The 14,072-nt window shown below is 41.3% G+C and overlaps 2 protein-coding genes across 3 annotated transcripts in view; one reads left to right on the top strand and one right to left on the bottom strand.

The window, feature by feature from the left end:
• The first annotated feature begins 1,162 nt into the window (after positions 1-1,162).
• Positions 1,163-14,072, top strand: part of LOC113117511 (zinc finger SWIM domain-containing protein 5-like) — a 56,437-nt gene continuing 43,527 nt past the window's right edge. The window contains exon 1 of one of the 2 annotated variants that reach the window (XM_026286233.1): positions 1,163-1,743. In XM_026286233.1, the coding sequence (XP_026142018.1) occupies positions 1,245-1,743 (499 nt within the window). In that variant the 5' untranslated portion in view covers positions 1,163-1,244. The remainder of the gene's footprint in view (positions 1,744-14,072) is intronic. The other variant, XM_026286242.1, reaches the window with a different exon arrangement.
• LOC113117523 (uncharacterized) lies at positions 9,571-12,192 on the bottom strand. The gene is made up of 2 exons (XM_026286254.1): positions 10,012-12,192; positions 9,571-9,909 (listed from the first exon to the last, which is right to left on the bottom strand). The coding sequence occupies exon 1, from the start codon at positions 12,162-12,164 to the stop codon at positions 10,038-10,040; it is 2,127 nt and encodes a 708-aa protein (XP_026142039.1). The 5' UTR covers positions 12,165-12,192; the 3' UTR covers positions 9,571-9,909; positions 10,012-10,037.

Genomic DNA, 14,072 nt, shown 5'->3' with positions numbered 1-14,072 from the left:
CAAGTTGTCAGTGGCCCTCAGGCCATTGTTATGTGCATGTGAAAACTGCAATAAATGCTGTGGGCAGCATTAGTATCATCAAAACTCTTGATGGTCTTTGTCTTTCAGATCTCATAGGACATTTCTAAAAACAATCCAGTAAAATTATATAAAAATTAACAATACAACATATCATTGGCCTGGAGCTGCTAAGAGAGGTGGGAGACGACAACAGCTGGCTGCAGGAGTCACTGTTATTACAGGGCATGAGGTGAAGTTCCTTAAGTGTGTCGATTAAAAGATCATGAAGGTAGCATGCAGAGAGAGAGAGAGAGAGAGAGAGAGAGAGAGAGAGATGGGGGGGGGTCTAATGAGGTGAGAAATAAACTTGCAATACAAAGGTAAAAACTGGAATGTTATATCATAAAGATTTACCCTAGTGAATACTTCTAAAGGAGCTTTTCTTTTTGAAAAGTCAATTTATGTATAGATATACTGATTTGCTGTTCAACAAACATTTCCTATTATTATATATGTTAAAATTAATTGTATTTTTGTATAAACTGTAGAAACATTTTTGCAGGTTTCCTTGATGAATAGAAGGTTTAAAATAACAATTATTTGCAATCGATTGTTTCGATTGTCACATTAAATGTCTTTACTGTCTGAAATTCATTTCTAATTATGATAAGATAGATGGATCTTGACAGCACCAATCAACTGACATTATATACTTGGCCACCAGGGTGGGTAGTAGACATCTGAGTTACTTTATCATAGAAACATTTCAAACTTTGTCACACCATACTCAAACGGCAGCTGGAGAGTTCTCCGCATTTTTACAATGCTCGAGGGGAAAAGAACATGCAATGCACACTTCTTGTACATTCAGAGACTGTAGACTGTATCGTTATGATGACACGAATATGTGCCCTTTTAAAAACAAACGTCTCTGCGCTTCTGCTGGCCTTTGAGCCAACGGTAGATGTTTAAAAACAAAACACACTGCAACAGATCATATATTTAAAGTGCACGAGTTGTAAATAACAAGAAGTTTGTCACAAACGGTCCGTCCTATCAACACCGTGCCTGTCAGTTCAGCGTACACATGCGCATCTCCTCGTTGCAGCGCGACCTCGCGATTGGCTGGAGCGCGTTTGTTATTGGTAGTGACGTAAGTGAAGTGACGACCCTCCCGTTGTGCGGTGCCTCCGTCTGTGCGCTTCTAGAGACACGGTCCTCACTTCAGTGTTTATTTGGTTGTCATGGCGGAGGGACGTGGAGAGCTATTGCCTCGGCCGCCGCTTCACCTCTCCTTACCCCCAGCCAGCAAGCGTCCGTGCTTGCGTCCCGCTCCTCGAGGACCGGGTCCGGGGCCTGGGCCGGGATTTCCGAACTCTCGTTTCCGTTGCCCGGAATCTCTACTGGACTGCGCTGCGAAGGCCGTAGCGGAGAAATGGGCCTTCGAGAGGGTGGAGGAGCGCTTCGAGCGGATCCCGGAACCGGTTCAGCGCCGTATCGTGTATTGGTCGTTCCCGAGGAACGAAAGGGAAATATGTATGTATTCGTCGTTTCAGTGCCGAGTGGCGGGGGAAGAGGGCCCGGTAGTGGGCTCGAGCTCGTCCGTTGGATCTGGTACAGTCCCCGGAGGGGTTACGAATACAACAGTCAGCGCAGGGACGGGGGTTACCGGAGATGGACTGCCTTTTCGCCGGGGAATCCGGCTTTTGGAAACTGGTTGTGTGGACAACGTCTTACAAGTCGGTAAGTGCCGCTTTAACCGTCCAGAATACGTTGAAGTTACATCAGAAATATTTGTTTCACTTTTCCAGTGAACGAAGTTTCTTGAGAAAAAATTGAAGGGGTATCGATTAGAAACGGTAATGTTGCAAGCTTTGTTTCTACAAAGTGATTTCTCGCTGCCAGAAAGGGAGCGTTTACACGCTTTGCGAAAGAAACGGAGCGCACGTTTTAAAAATTAAAGGGCTTCTTCCCGTTGGGTATGTTGCAATGGCTTTAATGTGGAATTACTTGGAATCGGTGGCTGCAGTGTTCATATAACACTTAATAAAACACGTATTTGCATTATAAGATATAGAAAAGACTAAAGCTTATGCTAATATTGTATATTTGAACGAACATAATGAGGTCTGTCGAAACGGAACATTCTTTCCCAGGTCGCGAGGGAGAAAAGACTAACGTGCTGGTCACAATGAATCTCTGTTGTAGGACACAGAGCTGCTATTTTGTTGCTAATGTTTCACTTTAAAGTTGTTTTCGGAGAATTATTAGCTTTTCTCTGCGAATGTGTGGTTGTTTGACGGTTGTTGGGTCTCTTGATATAATTAAGTCCAGGTTAATCCGCTTGAATCCAAATCCCACATCTTTTGTTTATTTGCTGGTTAGTCAAGACAAAGGACTCGTATTTGCCGTAGTAAAACGACTGATAAAACACGTATCTAGACTTCATCTAACCATCTGTTGTTCCATTTCGAAGACCCTTCGTTGACATAAGCGTTAATATGAGTAAAAAAAAATACTATTCGGTTAAGTATGTCGTTAGGTTATCCTCGTAGAGGCTACAGCACAATAGCTCAATGCCCCCTCACATCGGGCTAGTTCTTCTGTATTAGCCGCAATGGCAGTATTTATTTATTTTTTGGTACGTAAAGATGTTTTTCCAAACCATAGAAAACCTTAAAAAGCATTTTCAAACTTCATTGAAACGTACTAAATCGAAAAAATTGTCAAAGTAACTCGAAAAGGCTTTGGTATTTAGAGCACGAAGGCAGTTTCAATGGCTGCCCAAATGTCTATACATTTTCCTCCCCCACTCGCTCCACTTCAGTAAACATACTGGCAAAATACTATCGTGAAAGGAAGGTTAAAAAGTGATTTTTAAAAATACACACAGACAAATGCATTCTTCTAAAGCACAAAATTATCAATTAAGTGCTTGTTTGAAGTCGCCCCAAATCTCCTATAATTGTAGGTGTTATGAGCGTAGTGAAAGTGTGTGTGTGTGTGTGTGTATATATATATACACATATGCTTATTAAATAACTAATTAAATAAAGAATCCATGATTGATTTATTCTCACAAAGATCCACTGTGTCCCTTTGAAAGGCCAGTGTTAGTGGAAACGTGATAACCTAGCTGTAATGAAATAACATAGGCACTTATTTAGCAACCATGAAAAGCTCCCTACAGGAGTCAGTGTAGCCTCTTTTTTAACGTTAAACAAATCTAGTTAAAGTTATTTTGTGTTTTTAATGTTACAACAAGTTTCTAGACTTGGCTGTTTTCACAGCTATTATGTTTTAAAGGCCTCTGTCTCAGTTTTGTGTTATTCTGCATACATTATTTTGATAGTGTGACGTGAAGTAGTTCTAGTTTATATGTTTAATTCTGATGATAATAAGCAGATGACAAAAATGCACAGCATTTCAGCTTGGTTTGAGTTTTTAAACAGTAACCTTTTACGTGTGAATAACCACAGTCTTTTGGATTGTAAATGAAACAATGGACAGAATAGATCCTTGATAGATCAGTCATCTGACAGTAAGGGCATGTCACAAGTTGATAAACTCAGATAAAGCAAGTTTAATTGTATCTGTTTAGCTCTGCGTGTGTAGATTGTGTTCATTTGGTTTTGATGCAATCAGAAACTGCATCTGTCAGGGGAGTTCATTACTTTTTGTCCTTAACCATGAGCAATCTCAAAAAAGTGCAGTGTGGGTGTGTGTGTGTGTTTTTTTTTTCTTCTCACCAAAACAACTGCAAGATTCACCCGTGCATGCTTCAATATATTATTATTGTTGTAGCTTTGAGTCATCAATGCCACAGTTTCCTTTAGACCTGTTAAAAACCCTCAAATGCACAGCAACGGTGTAAACCACTTTTAACGTTTATTCGGCATGTTCTCCAAAATGCAAGCTCGCAAAGGTTCATACACAGACACTTACTCATAGTAAGCCAGGCGTACTCTGAAGTTTGCCAGAAAGTTCACAACATAATTTCTACTCTTTACGAAAGCCATAGCCATAGCGAAGCATCAAAGCCTGGGGATGCTTTAGATGTTAAATTCATCGTTAGCCCGTGAATGGTCAGATTTTCTGCCCCAAATATTAAGGGCTGGACAGCTTGTTACAAGAAACTGATTTGATAAGAATAATTAATTCTTGTTTGTGTAATTCAGCCACCCTACCCGGCCCACAGTCTCTGTCTTATAAAGTCCTTAGAGAGTAGGTTCTAGCTTTGACTCAGGCTTGAGGATTATTGGGTCATGCCTTGTTACCCAGCTGTAGAGCCCCCCCTTCCATTCACCGAAAGGTGGGGGGATGTCGCTGTGTGTGTTTTGGGGTGGTTTAAGAGTATAGTTTTTCACAACGATGCACAAAGCTGTGATGTGAAGCCTTTAGAAAACCTTCGAGGCAGAAGTTCGGTGGAATTTTGGCTGGAAGAGCTACTGAGAGGTTGTTTAGTCCCCTTAGTGTCTCTGTAAAACCTAGGCAAGCATTGAATTGAGTTATGTTACTCTTCAGTCAAATGACTAGAGGCTTAACGTTGTTTTGGAGACTTAACTCCACCAGCTCCTTTCCGCGACTGGACACAGTACAGTTCACTGTCCTTTGGTTTTAATACACATATATTACAGTATTATAGAAAGTTATTGTGGAAGATAGATTGAAACCAGTTTGTTTGAGTTTGGAAGATTGCAGCCATTAAGCATTAAGCCTGTGGCTGCTCTGTGATGTCACTAGGCCTGTTTTTAGCTCTTTGTCTCCTTTGAGTGTTGCCATCATTTTGGGCTTTGTAATCGGGACACATCTCATTCAGCACCATACAAGTTCAACAAGGGACCGCTAATTCTGCTCTATCTTTCATCAGCCGTACAGACAATATTTAATCAAGGTAATTAATTCCATGCCTGTAAGTCTCAAAGAAAATCACTTAAACAAATCTCATTTTCACACTTATTAGCACTCTTAGTTTTGAAGGACATGGCCATTAACCCAACCCCCCCCCCCTTGTCTTTATCAAAGGAGGGAAATTAATTTGGAAATAGGGGAGAGGGTGGTTATCTGCCTTGTCAGCTAATCAGCAGCGACTCGAGCAAGGAGAAAAACAACTCGCCACATTCCAGGACAGAAGACCTGTCAGAGACTTTGATCAGGTCTTTGTTTCCGAGCACTGAGCTCAGACTTGATTAAAAAAAATCTGCGCAGTCCCAGATATGTTTAGTTTTTTGAAAGTACGTTCATAGAAAAGCCTGTATATCACTATGCTATATGTGTTTTTCACACAGTGTGATGAGTGTTTTTATTCCCTCAGTGGATCTGGCGTCCGTCCAGGCTCAGGAAATCGATTGCGACCTTGCCCTCTTTGCATTTTGCTGCAGCCTGCTCCATACTCTCTGGTTTTAGTTTATCAGCGATGCACTCTTCAGACACGGCCCTGTCTGCTTCACAGCTGTGTTTAGGGCAATCGGTTTAGTTCAGTAGCCCTGCTCCTGCAAAATGGAGCTCCGATTTTGAGCCAGGGGCAAGGTTCCTGTCCATATCCTACCCACGTGCAGCTGGGCTTGCGAGCTTGTCTCCCTGCTGCGGCTTATCTGTGTTTTATTGGAAGTCGTTGAGTTGCATGCACACACGCTCATTCACTCATTCTGCGTTATTGCCCTTCACAATCCTAGTTTAAAATGGCTGTTAAAGGTCTCTTATGATAGAAGCTTTACCTCTTTGATCTCTGCACACAGGCGGCTGATTATTTTGTGGATATTTCGTCATGAAGTAGTTGCTTTAATGGAACTTTTATGCTTTTATGCACTGGGAGGAGTGGAATATGGTTGCCGAGCCCTTAAAGCTCTGATTTACACAAGATACACATGTTTCCAAGCTTTTGGAAGTGCTGTTAACCTTTTTTTTTTTTTACTTCATCGCTGGGAGGGACTTGCCCCTTTTCTCTCTCTTTTTCCTCGCTCCTGCCTGCTTCTCTGTTTGGGTGTCATTGTCACAGATAGAGGCCGCTGAGAGTTGCTCCTCTTTTAAGAAGGGGCCTCCAGACATGCCTAATAGGGCCTCATTTGGCTGTAATTGCCTAACAAATGTAAGAGAATTCCAGAGGAAACAAAAAGAGAGAAAGGAGAAGGCAAATCAGCCAAGCGAGAACAGAGGAAGGGGGAAAAATTGGTTTGGAGGTGAGACCGTGCACAGGAAATGGAATCATATACTATGCCATGCTATGTTTAGGCAGGCAGAAAATAGAGGACGGCCCCTATCTTCAATTTGTAAAGACTTGAAGGAAAATCCTTACATCGAGGGGCTGTAACACTAAACTGGGAGTACAGGAAACTCAAGCAGCACTCAGGCAGCTACCCTCCCCCACTGAAGGCCTTTCATCCAGCTGAGATTTTGTGTGCGGGGAGTTTTTGTGGCCAGTTCACATGGAAACTTAATTTTCTCAGTCTGGACGAGAGGGGAAGGATAATGTGTATTGGAGATGAGGTCAAATATCCTGCCAGAGGGTGAAAGAAAGAGGCCCCAGTCAGTGGCAGTTAGCAATGTGCAAACCTCTATGCAAATGTCACATGGGAGGCTGTGGACTTTTTAAAGCCATCACTTCATATGTGTGTTTATTCTAGCCATACAAACCCTTCCATTGCAGTTCCTGTTTTTAGCTTGACTCGATGCCAGCCACCAATCACACGGGTGCACTGAAGGCCCCACAATTAGCGCTGTGTGCTTTAAAGGTCTCTGCGTGATTATTGATTCTAAAGTCATTTTTTCTCCATTATTTAATTCTGCATATTGAATAGCTTCATCTTGTGCTATTGATTTGTACCTGTCTGTTTCAGCAACCTTTACTTTTTATTCAGTTGGCGTCTGGCCAAAGCTCAGTCACGGGTTGCTTTCTTGTGATCTTGTTCACAGAGTACCATATTCTTGCTAGTATAAAAACAAAACAAAGAGAGCAGATTTTGATTAGAAAATGTTTTTTTTTTTTTTTTTTTTTTTACACACATTTAGGTTTAATGGGTCATTGACATGACACACTTTTGTCCTATCAATTATGATTATATAAAATAAAAAAAAAATTAACAGTGCAATTTGTGCATGCAATTTTGTAAATACCCTACCTTTTATGATGGGTGTGTTTAATTTGATTTTAATTAGATTTATATTTGACTATTATGTCATTACTTTTTCTAGGTTAGACCGCATTACATCTTTTTTAATGAAAAATTTCAAAAAGAGCACATTTCTAAGAACTTGACGTGTTTTACCCTAGATTTATCCTTTTATATCTATTGTGTGTTATCACAATCTACTTGCTGCCATTTAACTGCCTTTACAATTTGCACACAGATGGTGAAAGTCTACCTGACTGTGAATATTTATTCAGCTGCAAGCAGGATCCAGTTGTTTCGATCATTTAGACATTGGGTTGACTGGTTCAAAGGTCTGATTTGATTTGATTAAAATACCATTCATTGATACCAGAACTTGCATTTTAGTTTTAGACCCCTGAAAGAAAAACACACTCGGAGTACGATTCTTTTAAACAAGCGGAGCGAGCAAGTAGACCTCAAGCTGCCTTTGCACAGATTTCATCAATTTAGCACAGCCAACATCCATTATTTTTACATTTAATTATTTGTCTCAAGTGTGCTTTAGAAGGTCTGGCAGGGGTCTTTGAAGGGCTGATGGGTCTTTGAGCATAAAGCCCAAAGTATGTGAATTCTCAACTTCAAACACCTTCACACCACTAACTGAGGTGCCTTTTGTTCTTTCCTTCTCCCTAAACTTCCAAAAGAGGATGAGCACTTACAGTTTTCACTTTCTCCATTGGGCGGAACGGCTGAGTTATGCTAATTTGAGTCTCTCAGTCTCAGCTCCACTGAATAAACATTAATTGCCTCCAAAGCTTAGATAGAGCACTAAAAGTAGGTACATTGCCATACTTTTGATTGTCAACTGACGTTGTTCAGACTCTTTAAAATGGCCTATTTGTTTGTTGTGAGATTTTATTGAACATACTATATTGAAGATTTATTGTGATTACCACACTGCAAGGTCAGTGCATTATTCAAAAGCAAACTCTAGGATATTGTATCTTTTGTCCTAATCTCTCTGAACTTTGTTTCATGACCCCTCTTTGACTTACAAAGTACCGTGACTTTGCATATCTTGTGGAAAACATGACTCTTGTTCTTGCGTTGCCCCAGCATATTACCTCTGAAACATCCTGCCTCCCCCTCAAGTAACTGAAGTGAATAGTGCACGGCTGATATAAGTAGTTAACAGTGAGAAAGAAAGCACAGCATGCGAGGAAGCACATCAGAGAGACCGAGAGTTGAGTTTCACACGAACATCTTCCACCTCAAGATCACTGCTGGTGTTTAGCACGATATGTTCTCCGTCATGTGACCGGGGTGGAAGAAACGGGCATGTTCGTGCAGTTGCAGATGGCCGCGCTCTCTATTATGCTCGATTAGCATCAAGCATTTCCATCCCCATTCTCTCTGTCAATCATTACCCACATATGAGAGGAAGAAAAATGATTTGGCTACTGGATAATAAAAGGACTATTCATTAGCCAGTCTCACATTTGTATGCCCTTCTTGTGGACAGGACTACCTCTTTTTTTAACATTACAAAAGGTATTCCTGATGAAATATTGATAGCTCTTTTTCAAAGCAGGGTTTTCAGGAAGGAGTCACTTGCTGGTCTTAGTGCCCTGCTAGGTGCACACAATATAAATATCAATGGCTTTCCGTCTCCCCATCTCCCTGCCTACTGGCTTCTTTTTCAATATAGCTTAATGACAGGCCTCTGTTTCCCTGCAGTGGCTGTGCTGATAAGGCCCATTAGGCACCGGTTTCTCGCAGGCAGCTGAGTGAACAGATGACTGCAGGAAAATGGTTCGAGGAGAGAGGGGGGAATGACAGACCTAAAAGGCAAATATGAAAGGCAGAGTAAATAACCAACCTGTCATCCCCTGCTCCCCACCTTCCTCTGGAGGGAAAAAGAGAAGCACCTCATTAGTCTTCCTGCCCTCCCTGACTCTGGGACTGACGGTGAACACGTCAGTGCAGCAGCAGACATGCAAACATGCTGAGAGGGGGCTACCCCATCCCCTCCCATCCACTCGTACTCCAAACATGATTAATGTGTGCAACAGCCGTGGGGCTATAGGTCTGGACCGTTCCTCCCCACGCTCCACGCTCTTGAGAGATCTAACCCTCTTCACCCTCCCCGGGATTCCTGCACCCTAGTTCCCTGTCAATATTTTCGGAAATGTAATTCACCATCTCCTCCACAACCACTGCTGTGGGACACAGAAGTTTGACTTCTGCACCATTCAGCAGAAATAACAGTTCAGATAATTGGTTTTAGTCTCTCGTAACTAGAGATGTTCCGATACCCTTTTTCTCTTCCCGATACCGATTCCGATACCTGGGCTCAGGGTATCGGCCGATACCGAGTACTGATCCGATACCTGGGTGTGTGTAAGAATAAATTGTATATTCTTGCCTTCGAGATCATAAATATTATTTTGGTTCAGGTTGGGTTATCTGAGCAGAGAAGAGCAGGTACCCGGGAACCAAGAATGAGTCACACAAGTGGTGTAGTTCATTCTAAGCTCAACTTTATTGTACAAGGGGTGTTACTTTTATAGGGAAATGAAATAACGTAATGTCTGGCAGATATTTGGCTGATCAAGCATAACACACTGCATTGAGCAACACCATGAATATAGAGTAAGGTTCAAAGGAATACATCATACTGTTATCACACAATGTCCTGTATCACAAGATGTGTTCACGTACTCGAGCAGAATCTCACAATGGCCACTTTAAGACAGTCGAAGACATGTCTTACACAATCGTGAACAATCTTGGGCATATCTTATGTTTCTTGAATATACTTGCATACACAATAATCAAATGTGATATATGTCTTCAGTTAGTATTCATTTCTGTTATACAGTTTTCAGAATAGGAATAAAAATGGTTAATATAACTCTTAATCAGGATTACACACATATATCAGAATCAGTCTTCAGGCTCTAACTCATAAGTGTGCACATAATCATCTCCAGTAGAGCTATCAGCATCTGTTGGAAAATCCTCAGCTTCAATCACACTCATCTCCAACTGCTCTGGAACCCTAACAAAGGTCTGCACTGGATTGGATACCTGCAACATTGCTTGGTAGGTATGTCCTGTAGTGAGCGCTGTAACAGAACGCATTATAGAAGTACTAATACATTGCATCATACAGGGTGCTATTAGCAGAAGAATAACTATGAATATAACAATAGGCACAACAGTGTGTAGAATCCAAGTTCCCCATCCTCCCCAAAGGCCGCTGAGCCAGCTCAGCCAAGAATCATCTTTCTTTGGCTCTGGGATGGATTCTCTCATCTGGTCCACAATATTGGAGATGTTGTCAGAATTATCTGGAATGTAAAAACAGCAAGATACTCCCAACATTTTACAAACGCCTCCCTGCTGGGATGTTAAAAGGTCGAGGACAAGTCTGTTTTGAACTACTGCTTCTCTCATCTTTTTCATTTCCTCTGTTATCAAATTTAATGCATGAGTAGTATCATTTTCCAATGACAAGACTTGCCAAGCTAAACCATTAATTTTGTTTAAAGCAATGGAGGTTCCTACTCCTGGAAAGAAACTAGCTATGGACCATCCCACATTCTCCCATGGGGTTGTCCAGGGCGTAGCTGTCTTGTAACCATTGTATCGATCAGGCATACTATGTACTTCTCTTTTCTGTCTGTTTGGTGTTGCCTGACTCTCACAGGTATCAAGATCTTTACGTGTCAACACGGTAGTTCCTGTGGAGAGTATAGCTGGATAGCAACATCCACGCCATTCTCCTTCATCCAAATGGTAATAAGCCATTCCCCCACAGGTCCAAATCATACCTGGGGAGCTATCAAGATAAGAAAACGGACAGTGAAAATTCTCAACAGTCTGGTTATCATACTTAATAGTACAATTAGGCTGATTTCCTGCATTTTGAATCAGAGTTATTGTATTCTTACAATCTGACATTCCTACATAATGTTTTCCTTGGTTTGAACAAATGCACAAATCTGCGATGTGTGCTTGTACATGAAAAGCTGGTCCATTAAAAGGTAGTCCTTTATAGGAACAATTATACTCTCGTAGCGAAAACAACAATGCTCTGTTTGTTCTTAGATTATTTGTCATTTGTAAAATTATAGACATCTGGCTCGGTACATCACATCTGTTTCTTTCAAGACATACCAAATCTGATGTTACAGGGTGTGTTTTCCACGCTGAGTGGAGTTGCATACAAATCCAACATTCTCCATCTATCTCTTCCTTCAAAACTCCTCTTTGTAACAAAGCCAATGCACATGCATAATTTCCTTCACATCTAGCCTTAGCTGTCCTCACCTCCTTAACATTATTGCTTAAATCAGAACTCATAATGAATTCTATGTCTTCAGTGGATGTCTCCTGTGGGAGGTCATCCAGAGTTGGAGGCAGCTCAGACATTACTCTTTCAACATCACTGTCTTGTTCATGTTCAGGCATTACAACATTAATTTGAACTTCCTGATAAGCATCTGTTCCTGTTTTAGACCATGCACAATAATATCTTCCAGCATCAGAATACTGAACTGCGGATATTGTGATCTTTAACAGCCATGCATAGCCCTTGCTCCCATCTCTCCATATCATTCCTGTCTGTTCCTTTTCCACTATTTCTATCTTAAATCTTTCATCAATTCCCCACACTCCTGATCCGTAGTAAGCTTTGACATCAGACCAACTGCAAAACTCTGAACAAAAATAGAATTCAGTACCATATAAACTTCTGGTGGATTTCAGATTCTTCAACAATCCTAGACTTGCAGATATAGGATCACACAGAAAGCTTTCATCTTTTCCCTGTCTTAGAGTGATTCTAAGTGGATTAGTATGAGGGGGACTTACCCTGGCCTCAGCCAGTTCCCTTTTCTGTGGCCCTGTGTCGTTCTGTCTCACTTTCTCTACTTCCTTTAAGAAAATAAGTGACACAATTATTATAGTTAGTGTCAGTAAGACACATGTGGTTCCTCTTAGTCCACACATTCCTGGTAATCGGAATGGGTGCCACGGTTTAGGTCTTTTTTCTATTCTTCCTTGCATAAGAATTTGTAATGAGCCTCAACTAGCAATTTCGTGGAGTTATCTATTTTATAGATGACTAATCCTCCGTCCTGGTGTGCCTGTCTTGGACGAAATATGGCTACTAAAGCAGTGTTAGGAGGTCTTCTGGCTATTCCAGTCTGTAACCGTTCCCATGCATTTACTGCATTTCCTGGTGGGTGTGTATATATTTCAGCAACTGTACCACGAATTATGTCTCTGACAGGTAGATCAAAATTCTCAAATGCTTTGAATGCTATTTCATACCACGTTTCTCCCTGCACTAATGTCCACTCTCTTAAAAACTCAAAGATAAACATTAGATCATTTCATTCTCAGGGTCCCAATACATTTCACTTCTGTATGCTTCAAAGATTCCGTATTTTCGAGTAAACAACCAAAATGTGGTTCTATTTGGAAACAACCTCTGCAAGATTAGGTTTTCTATGTTGGGATTTGCTTCTAATGCAGCTTCTGCTAAGCATACAACTTCTTCGTTGAAATCAGCAGCTGCTTCAGCTAGTGTACGTGGAGTAAAACTCTCTAACGGTGGTATGTCCATCAATAGAATTTAGCCCTTAATGGTAACAGAGTGGTTTAAGGATTTAGCACTGTTTTGACTCAATGGGCCAACTATCTTCTTGCTTTGGACAACCCCCACCTCACTATAAGAGGTAGTTCCTTCCTCTGCTTAACCAGTGCCTTTTCCTCCCTGTTACACAGTAAGGTGAATCCCCGTTCGAGATTCTATGTGAAATTGGAGCTTGCCTGCTCTCCTGTAGAGTAATTCTTCAGGCGTGAGGCGTGTATCCACTGCGGTTGGTAATCTGTCAGCACTCCCGTCCGGGTTACTGCGATCACAGTGGCTGGTCCAAGATATCTTGGTTCTCCCACCTTCGTTGGTTTCAGGCTTTTGATGAGCACACTCTGTCCTGGAACAAAGGGGTGAGTAGGCTTTTCTGAGGGAAGAGGAAGACACAAAGAAACATCAGCACATATGGAGTTAAGTTTCTCAATGAGGGAAGTCACGTAGTCCTCCTGGATCACCTCCAGATCACCTAAGGAAGTAAAGCCTGCGCGACCTTTAACCCATGGGGTCGGGAAAGGTCTACCCATTAGTATTTCAAATGGTGAAAACTTAGTGGTGGAAGATGGAGTCATTCTTAGTTCTGTCAAGACAGCAGGTAGCAAATCTACCCATTTCTTTCCTGTATCAATAGAGGCCTTAGTGAGCCTTCGTTTGACTGTTTGGTTAAGTCTCTCCACATTGGAGGAAGACTGTGGATGGTAAGGTATGTTCAGGTGCCAATCAATTGATAATACTTTAGCAAGTAGCTGTGTTACCTTTGATGCGAATGGTGTTCCATTATCACTCTCAATAGTGTTAGGTATCCCAAATCTAGGAATTATTTCCTTAGTCAAAATCTTTACCACTGTTTTAGCATCTTCCTTTGCACATGGAAATGCTTCTGGCCACTTTGAAAATCGATCCACAATAACCAAAAGATATTTCAAGTTACCTATTGGCGGCATGTGTGTGAAATCAATTTGTACATGTTGAAATGGTGCTTCTGGATGCGGTAATGCGTCATGTTTAATAGGTTTGTGCGGATTTACCTGAGCACATGTGAGACACGAGTCTAAAATCAGCTTTGCTGTTTTGTGTACATCTGCAATGCAATACAATTGATTAATAACTTGTACTACTTTTGCACAACTTGTATGTGACAGTCCATGGTAATGTCTAATAAGGACTATTAGTCCTAATTTTGGTAAGGCTATTCTTCCTTTCTCATCTCTTAAGAGCCCATCTTTGTCTGGAGCACAGTTATGTTTACTCCAGTGCTCTAAATCAACTTGTGTAGGTTGACTCTGCAAAATTTTAATGTCAATGTCAGGAACATTAGT

This window comes from Carassius auratus, chromosome 2 (genome assembly GCF_003368295.1).
Source record: "Carassius auratus strain Wakin chromosome 2, ASM336829v1, whole genome shotgun sequence".
Classification (NCBI taxonomy): domain Eukaryota; kingdom Metazoa; phylum Chordata; class Actinopteri; order Cypriniformes; family Cyprinidae; genus Carassius; species Carassius auratus.
Note: the sequence above shows the minus strand (reverse complement) of the source record. Positions and strands in the feature narration are given on the sequence as shown.